Source organism: Thamnophis elegans, chromosome 10, assembly GCF_009769535.1.
Source record: "Thamnophis elegans isolate rThaEle1 chromosome 10, rThaEle1.pri, whole genome shotgun sequence".
Classification (NCBI taxonomy): Eukaryota; Metazoa; Chordata; class Lepidosauria; order Squamata; family Colubridae; genus Thamnophis; species Thamnophis elegans.
The window spans coordinates 47,064,657-47,086,493 of record NC_045550.1 but is presented as its reverse complement, the minus strand read 5'-3'; the positions used below and the strand labels follow the sequence as shown (position 1 = coordinate 47,086,493).

Sequence of the window (21,837 nt, the reverse complement as noted above, 5' to 3'; positions counted from 1 at the left end):
TATTTAACAAATGTAAAGTACTCTGGATAGCAAACAAAATAAAAACATAGTACAATTATAAAAATCCATTAAAACAGGAGAAAAAACCCAACCAAAATTAACGAAATCTTGCATCCTTAGTAAATATAGCCCCATCAGTATTCTGGCCTCAGTGACTGGAAGGAAAGCCACTGCTTTCTGAAGACCAATCAGATCAGGGTCATCTGTATTCCTAGGGCAGGTTTTTACATCTGCCCCTAGGTGAAGGGGGGGCTAAAATTCAGTCTTGAGTTTTATGTCTTAATCTTTGCAAATTTCCATCTCTGTAGGTTATTAAACTGTGTTTTTTTCCTATTTGTTAACTTAGTAATGGATCTTCCCACTCTCTGTCAAGGCCATCTTCTCTTCTCTCTAGAACATGCCAATCCAAGTTTAAATCAAAGTTCCTATCCTAATAGAAAGCAATCAGTTTTGTGCAATATTGCTTTGAACAACTTCTGCCTTCATTTAATAACTAAGTAATAAAGAGAAAAGTTTCATTGCACTGGTTTCACACACTATTTTCTGCATGGGTATTCAGAATTAAACAGGAGGAATTATTCTTAAAACCAAGATGGATATTGCTTTTAAAACCAGTCTGCCCTGCACATTAGGAGACTTGTATGTGTATATATTATTCAATATTTCAGTTTTAGAGTTTTCGGAAATAAACTGTACTCTAAGGGACATCTTTATGAAGTCACATTAACATGTAGGAATTTGTCCTCAAGCAAAATTCAGGTAAAATGGGCCATGATTTAGGTGGTAAGTACCTGAAGCTTCTGTGTTAGGAATTAAGAATTTCTTCTGTAATTTATAAGTTGGCAGTAAGAATATAAGTCTGCAGTAAGAATAGTGACTACCACTTATTCTAAGTTGATTTAATAGCTAGAAAGTCATTTACAAATAATTTATGAACAAACAAATTCCAATAATAATTCAGTGGATTGACTCACTCTGATCAAAACTATGTGATAAATTTCCTCAAGATAAATCTGATTTCAGGTTCTATAAAGCTTTGGGAACTGTCAGATTTGATTATTACATTTTGCTCTCATCTATGGATTCCACAGTACTGAAGTGCTTTATGTCTCATAGCAACACAGTAAGATGCGCAAACTGTGCCAGATTCCTCATCACCAGAGAAGGTTTGTATAAACAGCCCCACATTTTAGAAGTAAGAGTTTCAAAGTGGCCTTTAATTTAAATGCATAAGCAAACATTACAGATACAGTTCTGATTAACACTTGGATAGATCTTTATCTTGGAAGCTACTATATGTCAAAGATGAAAAATGATTAAAAAAAATACCCTCAAGTGAAGCTCAAACTACTAGTGACAACACTGACACTTTTATGTAGTTTTCTCAGTAATTTTAGGAGACAGTTATGAAATCATCAGAAGTCAAGCCTGAGTTGAAAGAGAATTTACTCCAACTTCCATGATATAAGTCATCCCAGGGTAGGTTACAGTAAAAATGAGAATATGACAATAAAGTATCTTCAACTGAATATAAATGCAGAATATTATATTAGCTGACAGAAGATGGGAATGGACAAAGAAAAGATCTGAATTTGCTCTATTGTTGTTTTTCGCACTGGATCCTCAATTCCTAGCTATGAAGAATGCCTGCCTGCCTGCCTGCCTGCCTGCCTGCCTGCCTGCCTGCCTGCCTGCCTGCCTTCCTTCCTTCCTTCCTTCCTTCCTTCCTTCCTTCCTTCCTTCCTTCCTTCATTCATTCATTCATTCATTCATTCATTCATTCATTCATTCTCATATCTATATAGCTGCTCCTCTCAAAATTGTGATTCCAGGATTCCAATCAATTTTACTATGTTACATCCATGCTCTCACACAAGGTAACTGGGTTGGCCATACTTATGCTCTCTGAATTGATTATTTTCCTGCAGATGTTTCATTATCCAAGTAAGTTACTTCATTACTGCTAGTGAGTGTGGGGCTTGCTCCCTGTTTATATACAATAGCTTGTCCTGTCAGTTTTGGTGGGTGTGTGGTTTTGGGGTTTGTGGTTTTATTCTTGGTAGCTCTATTTTGAGGGAGGGTATGATTTTCTGCTATTTGTCTGATATTAATCCCTGCTTATCTTGGTGTAGACTGCTAAAAAGGAAGTATTCTGATCTTGTTTCCTGCTTAGTTTTTTTTTTTAATGATGTGTAAATGTAGTTTATGTCTGCCTGTTGGTGGCTGGTTTATCTGAATACCTAGTTTCCAAGGACCCCATAGTGTTCTTGGCCTAGGATGCTCATGGTTCCCCAGTTAAAAGTATGGTTGACTCTGTCCATGTGTTATGAGATTGAAGAGTTTTCATTGTGTCTTCAGACTGCTAGCTGGTCTTCCTAAATATACTCTGCTAGTCCTCTGCCTTTCTGTCCTATATCATGACTGGTATAGTCCTTAGACCAGTGATGTGAACCTTTTAGACACTGAGTGCCCAAAGATCAAAGAATAAACCACAGCCTAGCACTTCCAATATTTATTGGGAGTAAAACTTTTAGAATGCCTAGTTAAGTATGGTCAAGCCAGACTGGAAATTGTGCTCCCAACCTATTTTGAAGGTTATAACCACATAATCTTCACAGAATAGGCCTTGAATGTTCTCTTAACCTTTCTTCCTCTTCAAATCTTTTATGACTTGTTTTCTCAGAAGTAAGATTTGAATCTATAGATCATATGATTGCTTTTCAAATTATTCTTATCTTCATTTGTGAGAAATCTATTTAGAATTTCTTAACATTATGATAATTGTGGGGAAAATCATCTATCCAATGCATTATAATACTGCATGGCAAGAAGAAAAGAACCAATTGAATCTGGAAATAAATGAAGATGACAGTTCTAAAAAAGCAAACAAGGATATCTACCCCTTAGGAACATTCCCCTTTAGGAGACAATTTCTGTCTATAGAACAGTTTTGTAAAAATATGAATCTGACTTCATGTCAGATGGAGTATTCTGCATGCACACAAATCAAATTAAATATCGAACATATATTTGTCTGACTTTTTGTATTCAGGCACTCCTTGAAACACATTTATCCATTCAATTTATTTTGCTTTTTTCCTTGAAGAGCATAGAGTATATGAAAGAGTATATTCCTTTCATTATCAGGAATAATGAAAATTACAGTCCAACCTATGGAGAAGCCAGCAGGCTGCATCTAAAAGCTGTCTAGCTCCCAACATAGGAAAATGGGTGACATCTTTTCATTGGGGACGATAAAAGTACAATAAATAGTTAACACCTGATCTTACTACTATAACACCAAGAAACACAAACACAGTGAATGTGTCTATGGATAATACTCTCACAAGTCTATTTTGATTATCTAAGAGAGAAATGCAACACCACTATGATTTTGAACACAAATAATTGTCACAGTATTTTATTCTGTTACTTCTTTAGCATTAACATCAACAAAGTTATGCAAATTAACCAGTATCTCCAACAAATATACACAGAGAAACTCTGAAACATAACATACTCACCCAGTCCCAAACAAGAAACTCTTAATCCAGACTTCCCAAGGTTTCTAGAATTAAAATAGGAGTATAATTAGCATCAAGCAGCAAATCAATCCAGCAAAAACCTGTTATCTCAACTTGTTATCTAGCATATTTCAATTATATGCAAATGATAGTCTGTGCTAATCATGTGTATCCAAATATAGAGCCCCGTGTCTGTATCTAATCTGGAAAGGTTCCCAATGTACACATACAGATGTATAAGCAACAGCAGATGAGAAGGGTGAGGACAACGTAATATATAGACTTATCATATCTCATTCTCTGAAAAGGTGGCTCACATACATTCTGGCAAAGAAATATCTTTCATGTATTATTTACTTATAAAATATATATCTGTTGCCTCTTAACAGTCTTCTCTGAGCAACTTATAAGCAAATGAAAATACAATCAATACTTTATGTGAAGCCAAATTATTGATTGTATTGGCGCCATGGTATGGTCTGTTTGGCGCCATGGTCATGCAGTGGTTAGAATGCAGTATTGCAAGCTAACTCACTGTTCACTGCCGTGAGCTTGATTCCTTCAATCCTGACCAGCTCAGGTTGATTCAGCTTTCCATCCTTCCAAGGCCAGTAAAATGAGGACCCAGATTGTTGGGGGCAATGTGCTGACTCTGTAAATCACTTACTAGAGGATTGTAAAGCACTACAAAGTGGTACAGAAGTCTAAATGCTATTGCTATTATTTAAACTGTATTAACCAATTGTATGAACCCTGTTAATGCAGTTTGTAAACCATGATTTATGGTTTACTATCGACATGAATTATGCATTAATGGCAAGCTTACTCAGCCTATATAGCAGTGGAGGGAAACTGAAGTATGTGATACAGCATCTGCCAGCAATTTGAATGGAAAGTAGGCAGGTTTTTTTTGGGGGGGGGGGGGATTTTTTTTTTTTGTGATGCTGTGATTTAGTTTGCTTAAAAAAAGCTTTTCACTGAAACTAATCAGATGGAATCAATTACAGTTGCTCCAGGTCTTATTATTCTATTATTTTGTCGAGGGAAGAAATTCAGGGGGAAAAGAACATCTAGTTTTGGATCCTACTTCAAACACTACAGTAAGGAAGCCTTAACCTGAAGACTAAATTCCCACACTTTAGCAGAGCAACATATAGTCCTTGGAGTGATTACACATTAATATATGATCATAATTCTAACAAACAAGGAAACCCTCCAATTTAGCATCTCAGAAATCAAATAGAATATAAATCGTTTCCAAAACTCTCTCCCAAAGACATAGGTTAATGACACTTGTCTCTTCCCTGAGTGTGTCTCTTAAGCAGCCTTGGATTGTCCACTTCCTGATTTGAGACTATTTTACATCAAGAGTCCAATAAAACTTTTCAATAGCCCTTCACTGCACCTCTACTGACTGAGTATTCAAAGAAGCGGCCCAAAGAAGCCTTGGTCCAGGTTAGCTACATCTGGAAAGAGCTTCGTGTCAGACCTTATTTCATTGGGGGTATTTTTTTGGGAACTCTTGGTATTTCTAAATCATCCGGTGAAACAAAGGCAATATAATTGGAACTCACAAGGTATGAACTAGTTCAGTGTTGGTGAATCTTTTCGGCACCAAGTGCTGAAATGGGAGCACGCATATGCACGTGTTGCCAGAAAATGGAAGAGCAGCCGCCTGGTGCACATGTGTGCACCAGGAAGATGTCTTCTGGTTTCCGGCGTGTGTATGCGCACTGGCCACCTGACGGGCATGCGTGTGTGAAGAACAGCTCGCTGGGCGGCTGCTTCTCTGGTTTCCAGTGCTGCCACATGCATGAAGACCAACTGGCCAGTGCACCAGAACCCAGAAGAGCAATGGGCAACAGCTCGCGTGCCCAGAGAGATGGCTCTGTGTGCCACTTCCAGCACACGTGCCATAGGTACACCATCATGGAACTAGTTGGTGCTGCATGTAGTTTCTTTGCTTGCCAGTCAAACTCAATTATTCACAGTCAGTCAGATCTGTAATATTGCATTGTTGAAGTTTGTTTGTCACATGATCACCCAGGCAAATTACCATAACCTTCTCAGATTTCCAGCAAACCTTAGGTCTTTTTAAATGTGAGTGCAGAAACTGACAAGCTGAGAAAACGAAAAGGATTCCTTCCACCTTCCCAGCAGCCTCAACATTAATCTAGTGGAGTGTCTGAGAAAGAGGAAATCCACGAAATGTGGAACAGATGCTTCAGACAGCATTATTTCTGGGGAGGAAAAAAGATTAAAAAGTCTAGCAGGAATTCATATTAGATTTTTGTTCTTTTTCCTGCATGTGGAAAAATTGTCTCTCTTTCTTTGTAGAACACAGGGAACTGTGTTTTATGTTGTCTATGCAGCATACCTCGGGCTATGCATGGAAGTATTCCTTTTCTTTTAAACCTCTTGTGCACTGTGATATTAATTTGGAACTCTCTGCCCCATCTCTTGTTTAATGGAGGCTTTGGGACAGTAATGAGCTATTGGTAGAAGACCAGCAACAGCTTAGGATCTACTGGGAGCATTACACTGTCTTTTGCATAGTTTCTGTTTTTAATCAAGGAGCTCTTTTCCATGATCCAAACAGCTTTATAATGATCTCCTTTCCTATTGAAAGTCTGCATTTTTTTACAAAAATTAAGTTAAAAATATTATTATGTATCATATTTTTTAAATCTTGGTTATATCCTGTGAGTTCCTCAATCTACCAAGAAAAGACTGAATCCTCCAGCAGAATGAAGGCTGCACTATATAATAATATTTCTTTCTTTTTCCCCCCCTGTGCATTTTTTTTAATCACCAGAAAGACAACACAGGGAGAGACAATTCTGACACAAGCACTGGAATTAGAGAAGAATGGTTCCTGGAAAACAGGTGATGGCACTGATGAAGCAAGCTACTACCCCAAAGCTGGAGCTTTGCTGGATGAAAAGACCCAAAGGTTTGTGGAAAACACATATCTCCTGTCTTCTGTTCGACAGCATCAGGTGGGTCTACTACATGGCTTTATAAAATTTGGAAGGGCAAAAATGGCAAGCTGCCAGATAGTCATTAGAGCCAGTTAAGACACCAGGTTAGAAACCCGGAGACTGTGAGTTCTACGCCTATCTTAATCATGAAAGCCAACTGAGTGATGTTGGGCCAGTCACTTTTTTGCAGCTCAACCCACCTCACAGGGTTTTTGTTGTGGGGAAAATAGGAGGAAGATTAGAATTAGAATTATAATAGAATAGAATAGAATTCTTTATTGGCCAAGTGTGATTGGACACACAAGGAATTTGTCTTTGGTGCATATGCTCTCAGTATACATAAAAGAAAAAAAAACCATTAATCAAGAATCATAAGATACAACACTTAGTGATAGTGTCTACAACACTTAGTGTTAGATATTAGGTATGTTCACTGGATTGAATTATTTATGAAAACAATAAAGGTGGGATTAAAAATGTAAAATACATAAAAAACCTATTCAATTATCTGAAAGGCAAGAAGTTGGCCGGTCCAAGATCAATATATGCAAAAGATAATGAATGTCCCTTCATTCAGCTTGTTTTTTCAATCTTTTTCTTCCTTTATTGAGTACTGTAGGAGAGAAGATCTTCAAGGAAAGTAATTAGCTGCTGTGGGATGGATCCAGTGCCATTATCTGCAGATTCATTTCATTCTTAAGAACAGGATCCTTTTATTTATTCTGATTATTAAGTAATAGTCTACTACACTTAATGTAAAGGTTGCTCCCAATGGCTCTGAGCATTGGTAAACAATATTAAGAGGAATAAAACAATATAATGGCAAACAAGAACAAGCAATGTAAGACAGCAAAGCGGAGAAGAGCAAAACCAATCTTGCACTTCTTAAAGGCACCTTCAAATCATCCTCCCCAAAGACTTGAACAAAGAAGCATGTCTTCAAGTCCTTTGCAAGATCAGCAGCATGGAAGCGTCGTTCCATCCTCCAGGGAGATGGAGGTACAACAAAAAGCATGTGGCAAGGTTAAACTGTAAGTAGGAAGCTTAATGTTTACCTCCTTGCTTGGAGTGGTCAGATTAAAATAACAGTGCAAAAGGAGATTAAAAAGGAAGGTCCTGACCCTGTTGGTCTGCAGCTGCTGCCGGTCCTTATAGGCAATATGCTTGTGGATCGGTAGCTTGACATAGTAAACAGTGATTTTGTATTTTTTAATATCCATTTTAGCCCACATTATGACTCTAAAATGGGTATGTAAATAAATATATCAACGCTGCCAACAATACAAGCACAACTCCTTTTGAATGTGCAGGGTAAAAGCTTGTATTGCAATGGCACATTCACTATTTTGATGAAATTCTACAGATCCCTTTTGAATGTACTAATTCCTGTAATGAGTATGAAGTCAATCAATACTGAACTGACCTTTATGTATCTTAAAGTTCCTAAGGTTGAGAAACACTGCTTTAAATGATTACTTCTTACCATTTATGTGTAAATATGCACATGAGCAATCTCCACTCCAAATAATCTCAGATTTGATAACCTCAAGAAGTCTCAAGAAGTGTGGGCCTGAGAGTAATGTCTATATTTTCTCCTGAACTGGCAGAAAAATCTGTATTGTCCTCATCAGAGGTGGTATACTGCTGGTTTGCCCTGGTTCGGGCAAACCGGTAGTGGTGGTGGCAGGAGTCTCCACCCCCCCACCCAGACATCATCACAGACACTCTGCGCATGCGCAGAAGTGTGTGTGCATTCCCAGTTCCCAACCAGTAGCGAAGGTAAGAGAAAACCATTACTGGTCCTCATCATTAATTTTTAGTGTGCCTCAGCAATGACACAGTAGACTGGTGCTACATTTACTGACTTTATGTGGAATAGTTTGAGGACAGTATTTCCTGTTCCTTTCCCGTCACTCTGGGAAAAAGAACCACAAGTGAATTTTGTAACTTTTGATGGGGTAGAACATGGGAATTCCATGTGTGAGTCTGAAGATTTAGCCCTCATTCAAATTAATTGAGTGAACACAGGCTTATTAGTCTCTTTGAAAACTGCTATCCCACCATAAGAGCCGTGGTGGTGCAGTGGTTAGAGTGCAGGGCTGCAGGCTACTTCTGCTGATCACCGGCTGCCAGCAGTTTGGCAGATCAAATCTCACCAGGCTCCAGGTTGACTCAAACTTCCATCCTTCCGAGGTGGTAAAATGAGGATCCAGATTGTGTGGGGCAATAGAATGACTCTGTAAATTACTTAGAGAGGGCTGTAAAGCACTATGAAGTGCTATATAAGTCTAAATGCTATTGCTATTTTTTTTACCATTAAAACCCCTCATATATCATTGACCTCTCAATCCTCCTCCTCCTCCACCACCACCTTCTCCATCCTTCCCATCCTAACCCAAGGCAGTGGCAGAAATGGCAACAAGTAGTAGTCAATGAATACACAAAAGATAGTCCAAACAGCAATATCCTCCTCCCAAATAATAAACCTAAATGCTAATACGCAAAAAAATATTCCCATCAGAGAAAACATCCATTTGGGTTTTGTTATAAACCCCTAAGAGCTTATATTGACTAATAGCAGTGATGCTGGGGTGGAAGTCAATCAAATTGGGAATTTATGTCCCAAATGAGTACCAAGTATAGTTTTGCATAAATGACATACGAATAGACCAATGAACTATTCTTATGAAAATTGGAATGGAGTGATTTCCCCCACAGACTTCAGAGAAAAGTATTAAAATTACACAGAGTAAACTACCAAAAGTTATTTTTTTAAGTGGGTGGACAATTTAGAGCTTGTTGACAAGAATACAAGAGGACTCTCGAAGAGCTTTTTTTTGGTGAAAATAATTTAGATAAAGGTACTGATGTAAGTATGGTTTGGGGTGCTAGTAAAGCTTTCATTAGCGGTTTTGATATAACATAACAGTAAGCTGAGAACAAACAAGAAAAAATACAAGCTATTTTGGTTAAGATAAAAAGAAAAGAAGAAATGATATTTCCCGAGAAGATAAATGTTTCTTAACAAATTAAGCTTCTCCAGTGACAATTATGTATGTTAGCAATAAGAGAAATAGAAGCAAATGAATTAGGCAAAGGAAAGAAATGAGTCTGCAAACAACCCAGGGAAATAGTTGGAGAAAACAAAAAGAAAATTATATTAAAATTACAAGAGGGAGGCATGGTATTAACAGATAATGTGATTATGCAAAAAGCATTCCATCAATATTACTCAAAATTATACAAAGCACAATGATTAGTGAGTAATTTCATAAGGAATTCAGACTTATCCTGAAACTCAGAAAATCACTAACCAATATTCGGAAGGTGCTAGACTGGGGAAGTTTGGCCTAAAACATTGTCTTTCATAGACTTAAAAAAAAATGTTTAGCAACCTTCCAACTATAGAAATAGTGAAGATCAGAGGTGGTATTCAGCCAGTTCCGACAGGTTCTGGAGAACCTGTAGTGGAAATTTTGAGTAGTTCAGAGAACCGGCAAATAGGCTGGCTCCGCCCCTGCAGCCTCCCAGCTGATCTTCTTTTATTGCCCTGAACAGGAGAATGGAGCTGGAAAGCAGGTTAGTGGTGTGGGGAAGGAATGGGGATTTTGCAGTAACCTTTCCCCAGGAATGGGGAGGGAATTGGGATTTTGCAGTATGCTTCCCCTGCCACACCCACCAAGCCATGCCATGCCCTGCCCACAAAGCCACACCCACAAAGCCACACCCATAGAACTGGTAGTAAAAAAATTGGAATCCCGCCACTGGTGAAGATGTACCAAAACTCCATTTACTTTCTGCTCTTGGTAACTGCAAAGAATTACATACAGACTAAATTCCCAACATACTGAATCATCATCATCATCATCATCATCTTAGCCATTGTCTATCCACTGCAGGATGAATGCTTCTTCTGCATGTTTCCAATCAATTCAGTCCTAATCTTTCTTTTGCCAATTGGGTCCGCAATACTTGCTGATGTCATTGATCCAAGTTGTTTTAGGTCTCTTTCATGAATGGTTTTTATCAAGTGAAATCCTTTCTAGGATTGCCTTGGTCCATCTGCCATCAGTTCTTCTTGATATGTAATCAGCCCAATTCCATTTAAATTATTTTACTCTCTGGTTGATATTTTATATTTTCATTTGTTCTGTTATCCATGTGTGGGTCTTTCTATCTTATCTTGTAATGCCAAGCATGCATCTTTCTATAGCTCTTTATGCCACTCTTAGCTTTTGTACTGATTGTGAGGTTGGTCTCCATGTTTCCACCAGCATGTGTTAGAGCAAGCAGCACACACTGATTGAAAACATGTTTCCTCAGGTGTAGGGGGAGATTGTTCTTGAAAATATACTTAGCTTGCCAAATGCCTGCCAACCACATTTAACACGGCATTCAATTTATTTTATTGTATCACTGAGATCCGTTGACCAATGTATATGTAGTGGTCTACTATGTGTAGTTTTTCTCCACATATATGTTTTTAATTTATTTGGTAAATTTATTAAACATACCCTAGCTCTTTTGCAGATTTATTTTTAATCCAGATGTTTCTCCTGCTTTAGGCAGCTCTTGTATGTGTCTTTGTGAGAAGATAACATCATCTGCAAATCTTAAGTGATTTAAATAGGCATAGGTGATAGGTGTCATGGATGCAATCCCAAAACATCTGGAGCACCACTGAACACCACTGACATTGACAAATCACCATCAATCCTCTGCAAAATGTAGTTTTACTTGGAATGGCTTACATCCTGCGGCGATACCTTTAACATCATGAAATAATAACATCTGCCTATCAATAGGTAGGCAAAAATACCAAACCTAGTCTGAACATCTGGCTGACTATGCGACCAACTGTGCAATAATAACTTCTGAAATTGTAACAAATATCTTCTAAGCAGTTGCACAGTAGAATCAGACAAGATACCATCAGATAACAAAGATTAAATTTTACACCTCAAATGTGGAAGCCTACATTTAAAAAAAAGAGCCAAGTGGAATACTTTCACTGTTGCCTTCAAAGATCAGATAAATTTCGTTTTCTTTGAAACAAAATCCCATAACCTGAGCATTGACATGGAAAATGTTCTGCCTTGGGTTCCCACAAAAATAATTTGGTGGTAGACATAAAAAGGACAAGATCAATTGGAAATGGTTTCTTGTTTAATCTGTGTTTGAGGCAGTAGCAGTTAACAGCTTGACTTGTTCATTTATGCCCATTATGTAGACAGTTAAAGACTCAAATAATGAGTAGGGAGCTGATGGGAATCTTTGGGCATACTTTGGCATGCATCTGAGTTCTTAATAGAACAGGAGCTGATTCCACATTAGCAGATGGCATTTTCTGTATTTTTAAAGCAGAGATTTTTCCAGCAGACTGTTAATTACATCAACAATCTAAATGCATTAACACTTGTTTGTTATGTGACTGTCACACTTTTTAAATGGAAAAAACAGGCTAGCATTGTAGAAGCTGATAAACATCCTTGTTTAGAGTTCTTTGTCATTGCAGCGTCTCTGTCTCTCTTTCTTTCTCTCTCTCTCTCTCTCTCCCCCTTCTTCCCTCCCCCCTCTAATTTATAGCCATATTGACAATGACCAATTAGAGTTTGAATATGTTTTGGCTTCATCCATTCATGCCTTTGTGCTTCCGCACATTTCTGCTTTGTGCTTCCAACAGATGGATAGGTGGGAGTGTGAAGCACCTGAATTTTGCCTTTCTGCTTAGTCTCATGAGGGACAGCTTGCTTAAGTTTGATGCTGCAGGAGAGGTTCCTTCACTTCAGCTTGAATATATTCATTGAGTACAGTGTTGAGAGATTAGCCATGTCAAAGGGGTTCTAGGTTAACCTGATATTTTAGCTACATCAAGGAATTCTTTAGAGTCCTCATTGCTTTGAACTGCATGACCTTGATTATTGCAGTCATTTACTTTCAAGGTTTAAGAGCTATTATTGTTCTGTTGCAGAGATGTTGCAGTACTGAGAGAAGGGAAGATTAATCCTTACTGGAAACACGAGGCATGCTGAAAAGATGCTTGGATCACAGCCACTGTTCTGGACAGCTAAACAAAGGATATTAATCGTCAGCTAAAGCTGAGCCATTTCAAATCTTTGATTTGGATCTTTAAACCTGTTCTCAAAGTAGATGCAATTTAAGCACAGCCACTGAAAAATAACGAAGTTTTCCCTATCAGATTCCATTTTTTAAAGTCTTATGTCTTTATTGAGTTATCTTTTTAAAAAAATGCATGTAAAATTTACAAGTGTTTTTATACATCGTTTACTGCCTGTACATTTTAAAATGGTTTTTGACTAGCAACTTATACACATACACAGAGAAAGTACATATACATGTACACACACACAAATATACATAGAGACAGTTATCATTTATGATAGAGACATTTATTATTACTAAAATGTGATTTTATGCAGACGTCCTTCTAATTCGTAATATGTTTAATTGGAAAATTCCATTGCAAAATTATTTTTAAAGGATTACCTGCATTTAGGATTATCCAGGGAGTAAGTATAAAACTACTCTGTGTGTGGTGTGTGTGTGTGTGAATCTTTCCTGCAAGCCAAAGGTATCTTTTTTTTTTTAGCGATATGACCGCTATAGCTAAAAATAATTGGAGAATATTTACCAGTTGGCATAAATATTGTTCAACTTTTGGGGGGCTTAGTAGGAATCTGTCTAACATTGTAACTGCTTAACCTGTTTGCTTACAAATAATCTGAATGTGTTGTTGAGACATGAAAATGATAACTCAAAATAGCTTTAAAGTGTGTAATTTTCCAGTTCCTTCTTGAACTTTTCCATGCTGAAATGAATAAAAAGTATTAACTCGAGCCAACCAGAAGGAGAAGTCTGTATTATGTCATGAAAAATATTCATGCTGTAGCTTTCCCTAAGCTTTTCATCCAAATCTATTAAATTTCATTTTTCAAAATTTGTACCTAGAATCTTCAAAGCCTGCTGAGATCTTAATGAGCCAAAGCTAATCCATTAGATATCATGATTATTCCACGTAAACCAATACTGACTGTGATTTGGGGTCCTTTTGGCTTCACAACTCCTGCTCAAGGAGCAGATGGAAATAGTGGCTAGGAGTGTCTTTGCTCAACTTCATCTTGTGAACTAGTTATACCCTTTCTTGGACTGAGAAACTTTCAGTCACTCATAACATGATCATCCCCTGAAAGGAATATTGCAGGGAAATGTATATGGAGCTACCCTCCTTATAAGAATATCTGTAAGCTATAACTGGAGCAGAATGTAGTGGCACAAGCCATGGGTCTTGAACGTCCCTAAGGCACCTCTGTTAAGCAAGCTACATTGGGTGCAGTGATGGGATATGACCAGTATGCCCCAGTACGGGTATACCGGTGCCTGCTGGGAGCACCAGGTATCGTTCCGCCCGCCCGCCCACCCTCCTTATCCTTATTTGAGCTGATCAGGGCTTACACCCGTGGAGCGTATGGTGCCTGCACAATACTCCGCCGAATAGCTGGAGCATTGCATAGCATCGCGAGCGGTAAGTATGCATGCAAGCCCTGCGCATGTGCATGTGGTGGATGCCTGGCCCCGTTGCACCATACCGGTTGCACCAGGATCCAGAACCCACCACTGATTGGGTGCCAGTTTGCTTCTGGGTCTAGTTCAAGGTGTTAGTTATCACCTTTAAAGCCCTTCATTGCACAGGATCAGGTTACCCAAGGAAACATCTTGGGTCGCAGTGGTGCAGTGGTTAGAGTGCAGTACTGCAGGCTACTTCTGCTGATCACCGGCTGCCTGCAGTTTGGCAGATCGAATCTCACCAGGCTCAAGGTTAACTCAGACTTCCATCATTCCGAGGTGGGTAAAATGAAGACCCAGATTGTTGGGTGCAATATGCTGACTCTGTAAACTGATTAGAAAGGGCTGTAAAGCACTATGAAGTGGTATATAAGTCTCAGTGCTATTGCTATCTTGTACGATTATATTGTCCCATCCCACCTGATCAGGCAGGAACGATATGTTGCATATGCAGTCAGTTAAATTTTTTACCTGGTGGAAGTCAAAAAGAGAACATTGTCTGCTCTTGCCCATACCCTTTGGAACACCTTATACCCACCTTATACCCATCGGCATTCAAGATGGACAGTGATTAATATGTATTTATATCTATGGGTATAAATACATATGTATAATATGTATTTATAATAATATTTATATCACAAAGTGTCAAGACCTGGCTCTGCCAACCGGCATAGGGGTCAAAGAGTGTTAGGCAACCCTGGGATGGTTGGCGCCATGAAGGTGCTCTCTCCACTTTTTTTAGCTTTTTAACTTTCATACTGTGTAATGCTATCTTTTAACTCTGTTTTTTCTTAGTATTTCTTTATGCCTTTATATGTTGTGACATGTTTTTAATTCAAATTGCACAGAGTCACTTAGGTTAGATTAGCAGTATAAAAATATGAGGGGTGGATGATTGAATGAATGAATGAATAAATAAATGTGAATTTAGATTTTTAGATTCTCACACATTTTCACTGTTTTATCTGTCTGATATCTTTAAAGCATAATTATCAACCCGCAAATCCAGAAATAAGTAGAAAAGGGTTTGGCAGGGCATCCTTTTGAACAAATGGAAGATAAAGGTGAATTACAGAAACCATTTCCAAATCAATTATGGAGAAATGTAATTCTAAAATAACGAAGAAAATGTTCACAATTTGGTGAGAAGTTTTATATCAACAAAGTTTAGAACAAGCTCTGAAAATTCTTGCTTATAACTCAACACCACAGTAATACTTGCAGAAAATTTCCTTTAAGAATTTTGTTTCACCTTTTTAAATCCCTGAAAGGAAAACAAAAACAAAACATTGATCTTGATAATCACTCAGCACACCAGCACATTTGGATGATTATGCATTGTTAATAGACATTCAATCTTATTGTCAGCTCTAAAACAAGTATGTTGCAAAACATTCTGCAAAAAAAATACCATTTGTAGGTGAAAAACATTTACCTTCACCTTGGCAATGCTAGAAAAAACTCATTTACATTCATTTAAAGTACATGGCAGAAACTACATTTCAAAACATTATGTTACTATGCATTAAAAATTAAGCAATTTACACCACACTCATTTTTAATGTAATGAATACAATCAGCAAATAATCTAACTCCTTGAGCTGCTAGTCACCATAATGGTGCAATATAAATTAGAATAATAAAAGATCTTAGTTAAGACAAGGGGCAACTAATCAAGAATTTATAGCTACCCAGGGTGGTCTTTTTTGCCCTTTTGGAAATAAACTCTAAACTAGAAGGCCAAATAAGTTGGCCTTGTTGCAACTCCACGTCTTAAAACATTCACTGAGCAAATAGGGATTCAGTTAAGGCAATGTTTCTCAAACATGGCAACTTGAAGATGTATGTACTTCAACTTCCAGCAAGGCTGGCTGGGGAATTCTGGGAGTTGAAGTTGGCACATCTTTAAGCTGCCAAGCAGAGGTGGTATTCAGCAAGTTCTGACCAGTTCTGGAGAACCAGTAGCGGAAATTTTGAGTAGCTTGGAGAACCGGTAAATAGCACCTCTGACTGGCCCCACCCCCATCTATTCTCTGCCTCCCAAGTCCCAGCTGATTGGGAGGAAATGAGAATTTTGCAGTATCCTTCCCCTGCCACACCCACCAAGCCACACCCACCATTCACGTTACACCTACCAAGCCATGCCCACAAAACTGGTAGTAAATGCTTTTTGAATCCCATCACTGCTGCCAAGGTTGAAAAGCACTGGGCTGCTGCATTTTTTGCATCGGAAGCAACTTTCAACACTTCCAGGTTGAAAGGATTAACAATGACATCATTTTTGCCCAGGGGATGTTCAGTTGGGGGCTCCTTTCATGACCCCATTAATTGCCCATCAAAGTGGTTCTCATTTATCTACTCACGCTTGCATGCTTCTGAACTGCTAGGAGCTGGAGTGAATGGTGGGAGCTCACCCATCTCACAGAAGTACTTGGGTATCAAACACAGATTTGCTGATTGTCAGTGCAGCATTCTAACCACGTGAGCTACCATGCTCCCTAACATTGAGTTAATGTATGCTACCAAAGATTTGTTATAGTGTCAAGTACTTAAATATTAAATATTTGTGGTGGCCCCTTTTTATTCAAAACAATATAAGCAGGTCTTTGAAATTATAAAGCTGGACAAACCACTATCTAAAAAGCATATGTGGGATCATGTTCTCATAAACACATGCATAGATACATAATCATGAAATACAGGTAATTTCTCTACTCTGTCATTTATTTCATTACATTTGGTAATTATCAACATTGAGCTATGTAAGGAAAGTCATGTAAAGAAAGTGAAGCATTTAATATGTAAAATATGATACCAATTAACTTCTGGGAGGTTAATCACTTTTAAAAGACTATAGTGAGGATGATTTAGTTACAGTTGGAGAAAGAACAATAGAGTAATGAAATGGTCCCCCATAATTTATTTATTAAAAGCATTTAAAACCACAGGTTGTTAAAAATCTATGGACATGTACAACAATGATTAAAACGGACAATAAATATAAAAAGGTGGGGAGAGAAGTAATGAATTCCCTGGGGTAGTAGGATAAAAGATTCCATATTTCTCTCTCTGCAGACAATTAACAAGAGAAAGCTTGTTTCCAATGGGTTACTCATGCAGGAGAAGGAAACTAGTGATCAGCATTTGGGAAGATTTTATTAGTGCTAGCAAAGAAAACACCGGGACCACAGCCAACCTTCTCAGAATCCTAAACTACCCATAGTCTAATGAGATGAAGAAACAAGTTTGTAATTCTTCCCAATAATTAATGCTAAATAAGTATTCCTTATGTAGATTGTATTTATGGCAGAGTAGGTGATATAGTAGTAGATCCAATTACACTTGGCCTTCTCCTTCTCCTCCTCCATTCATGGTATATTTTAAAGACCACAAAACGATAGTAAAACAATCAAAATGTGAAAGAAGCCAACAAACTGGTTTTTGTAATAAAGCCTACCTGAACCGGGAGGCTCTCACAACAGTCACTCGTGCCCTTGTGACCTCTAGGCTGGAGTACTGCAATGTGCTCTACATGGGGCTGCCCTTGAAGAGTATTCGGCGGCTTCAGCTGGTCCAGAATGCAGCCGCGCGAGCGATCGTGGGTGCACCACGTTTCACCCACGTAACACCTATCCTCCGCGAGCTGCACTGGCTGCCTGTTGATCTCCGGGTGCGCTTCAAGGTGCTAGTTGTCACCTACAAAGCCCTTCATGGTATTGGATCTGGGTACTTGAGAGACCGCCTACTGCCAATTACCTCCACTAGGCCAATAAGATCCCATAGATTAGGCCTTCTCCGAATCCCATCAGCCGGCCAATGTCGACTGGCAACCACCCGGAGGAGAGCCTTCTCGGTGGCTGCTCCGACCCTTTGGAACGAACTCCCCATGGAGATTCGTACCCTCACCACCCTCCAGACCTTCCGCGTAGCCCTTAAAACCTGGCTGTCCCGACAGGCCTGGGGCTAAAGACTTCAACCCCACTCGAATAGTATGACTGTTGCGCTTTTTAACGATGTATTGTCTTCATGTTTGTAACTTGTTTGTCCTTCCCTTCCCCTTGAATTGTGAGCCGCCCTAAGTCCCCACAGGGAAAAGGGCGGCATACAAATAAAGTAATCTAATCCAATCTAATCTAATTTGGTTGATTTTAAAGCAACCAAATATATATCTTACCATACAGCGATAAAGTACACCAATGACTTGGTTAACTATTTGCGGTTGGTGCTTGCCAATAACATCCCTCAGATCATTCATAGAGAGAAAGAAAACAATTGTATCAAATGTGAGTGCATTTCGGGAATGCTCCAAGATCAGTGTATTGCTTGAATTTTCCATTTGTCCATCAAGGATGAAAATTCTGTGCAGACTGGATTGAAAGGAAAGCCTGCTGTATATGTCTGGGATTATGAAGACTGGTGGCCATGGTAGCCCCATTCCAGATTACTCTTTATACTCCTGCCTCAAAGGTTACTAATATAAAACTGAATACAGATAATTCTGGTATTGTTCCCTATTCCTAAATTAGCATAACAACTGTTCTATCTGAGATTGAAAAATGCTGACTTTGGGAAGTGCCCACAAGGGGAAGACACTTTTAACAGCCAGTGAGCTAGCCTAACTCCCTTCCATAGTAAACAGAAAAGGAAAGAAATAAAAGATATTATAAATTGAATATACGTATAATTACAAGTATTTTCCTTTTGAGTGTGCTTTTATGTTTTTTGCAATATACAGTAAATTGTGGGGAAGTGACAGATAATAGTGACATAAAAATAAATAAATAAACGACATATTTATTAGAATCATATTAAGTATTTCTAAAGTTACATCTACACATATGAATCAACAGAAGCAATTTTATACTCTTTTATGTCCCCTTCTTTAGATTGATGCATTTCTTCTTTTACTGGTAGAAAAGAAGTGGCGGAAATTTTTTGATAACCGACAGAGATTTGGGAACCTGAGCCAGCAATTTTGTCGTATAAATAGCAATAGTACTTAGACTTATATACCACTTCACAGTGCTTTACAGCCTTCTCTAAGCACTTTACAGAGTTAGCACATTGCCCCCAGCAATCTGAGTCCTCATTTTACCCACCTCAGAAGGATGGAAGGCTGAGTCAACCTTGAACATGGTGAGATTCAATCTGTCAAACTGCAGGCAGTCGGCAGTCAGCAGAAGTAGCCTGAGTACTGCACCCTAACCACTGTGCCACCACAACTGTCTAAAGCTAATATATTCAGTGAAGGACATATTTTCTGGTCTCAAATCACTGCCCAGATACATCCTTCCAACTCTTCTTTCTTTCCCAACCTTATTTCCATGGTTCTCTTTCTCTCCGACAAAAGGAAAAGGTGGGGAAAACTTTCCATTACAAAAAAGGCACATTGACAGAAGCTATAAGGTATAGGAATCAACAAATGCTATTTTATAATTCTGTAAACAAAACCAATGGCATTTCTGTAGATGTATAGTAGAATGAAGGAACAGTTTTCTTTCCTTTTATCATTGTAATATGATAAAATAAGGGAGAAAACAACAACAAAGATAGGATATGGATTAATGTAAAACAAGGGAGTATGGGAATAGATTGTGAAAGCAGATAGTTATGTAAACAATTGGGAATTAAAGATAAAGAACAGGTGCTAGTAAAGAGGAACCAATCCTTAGAAAGCAAAGGCATTGCTTGATTGACCCACACAAGGGTCTATCCCCAATGAATAGATGGGAAGTATAAGAAGAAGGGGAATGTCCAATCAGGATCTTCTGTGGACACAATATGGACTGAATGCCAGCCTGGCTCCACCACCAAGCAACTTCAATCCTAACTTGAATTTTAAATGCTACCTTTAAAAACAGGCAGGAGCAGCACAGGAGACCAATAGTTTAAGCTAAATTGTGGATCTGTCATGAGACTTTAGTGCCATTGATAATATAAGCTGTTAAAATATATCACTGTGAATATGGATACAGCCTTTCTGGGTGAAATGTTGGATCATTTATTGCATCTCTAAGAATAACCTAATACACATTGCAGCTGTAATTTTTCCTCTAAGCTCATAAAGATATTTTATCGCCAATCTGCAGCATAAAATAGTGCTGAAGGAATTCATTCCTTGATCCCAGAACTGTAAAATAGATAGGACTAGTAGCAGAAATAACCACGTTGCTTTTCTGGACACGATTTTTTTTTTAAAATCCTGTTTAGGATTAACATACAAGTATGCCTGAACTGGAATCTTTCCATCCATGAAAACATGCATATATCAGCTAACGTACCAATATGCAATATGTATAATACACTGCAACAGGCTGTGTATTTATTGCAGAAAAGGATTTGATTCTTTTTGGAAAAACCTCAAGGAAATCATACTTACAAGGTACTTATTAAACACAAGAATGTTTGATTCTAGAACTTATTGTGGCTGTTACCCTTTTTCCAAATAAACAAAAGATAGAAGAACTGTACATATCAAGGAATAATGCAACACAAGAGATAGAGCCCACTATAACATAGAAGAACAAAGATGGTATGTGCAGAGTCAATGAAATGACCCTTTAATACAGTGTTTCTCAACCTTGGCAACTTGAAGATGTCCGGACTTCAACTCGCTGGCATTCGCTGGCTGGGGAATTCTGGGAGTTGAAGTCCGGACATCTTCAAGTTGCCAAGGTTGAGAAACACTGCTTTAATACCTGTTAAGAATATTCAAAGAAGCGTAAGGGTGAAGCCACTTTATTATTTATTACTACTAACTGTGTTTGTACCTCAAGTTTTTCTCTAACCACTTGAAAACAACACATATTGATATATCCTCTCAATTCATCCCATGTGTTTAGGAGAAAAATTGGGCTAAGGGGGCATGACTGACACAAGTCATTCAGTGAAGTCCAAACTATTTTCCAAAACAACAAAAGGCAAGACAAAAAAAAATAGATGGTGTTGTGACCTGCCAGCAGCCTGCAGATCTGGCAGCAGATGCAGACAGTGAGGAGGTTGGGGAGGAACATGGGCCAGTCCTGGAGTCTGGGGAAGGCTCTGACGAACGCTCTGCATTAGAAGCAGAGATGGGGCCAGGGCCATTTGACAGTTATCAGTTGCCTTCGGAGTCGGATATCAATGGGGCAGAACAGCTGGAGCCTGTTCCCAGTGTGCACATGCGCAGAGCTGCCAGGAGAAGGGAATAGGTAAGGAACAAGTGTCGACTCAGAAGTAAAGGCACAGGTGGATGGTGAATGGCCCCTCCCATAGGGAATAAAGAGGAGCAAAAGGGGAGTGGAGTTTGCAGGAGACAATTAGTTCAATTCATTAGATTGAAGATCTGTTCCTGACTTCTTGCCAAGTATTGTCTGGTACAGAGTGGCATTTGGAAGATATTGGCCTGACAGCTCTCCAAGCCCAATAAAGGTATATAGTTGTGAAATCCACAATCAACCAGTGGAATAGCTTGCCATCAGAAGTTATGGACACCCCATCATTGGAGACTTTCAAGAAGAAACTGGACAATCTGAAATGGTATAGGGTCTCCTGCTTAAGCAGGGTTTTGGACTTTTATTCTATGTTCTAAATAAGAACCAGTTCAAAGTAGACTCAGATATACAGATTCAGACCTAGATATATAGATGTAGAGTTGTATATCTATAGAAGTACATTTAGTTAAAATTGCTTTGATGCTACGGCAGAGCAAAACAAATACAAAAAAACAAAGACCCAGGCAAAAGTCTATGTGTATCAGTAAAATG

General features: G+C 38.5%; 1 protein-coding gene across 3 annotated transcripts in view; it reads right to left on the bottom strand.

The window, feature by feature from the left end:
• The window catches only part of KCNAB1 (potassium voltage-gated channel subfamily A member regulatory beta subunit 1), a 189,521-nt gene that overhangs the window by 63,213 nt on the left and 104,471 nt on the right, over positions 1–21,837 (bottom strand). For all 3 annotated transcript variants that reach the window (XM_032225554.1, XM_032225555.1, XM_032225556.1), the window contains exon 2: positions 3,525–3,568. In XM_032225554.1, the coding sequence (XP_032081445.1) occupies positions 3,525–3,568 (44 nt within the window). The remainder of the gene's footprint in view (positions 1–3,524; positions 3,569–21,837) is intronic.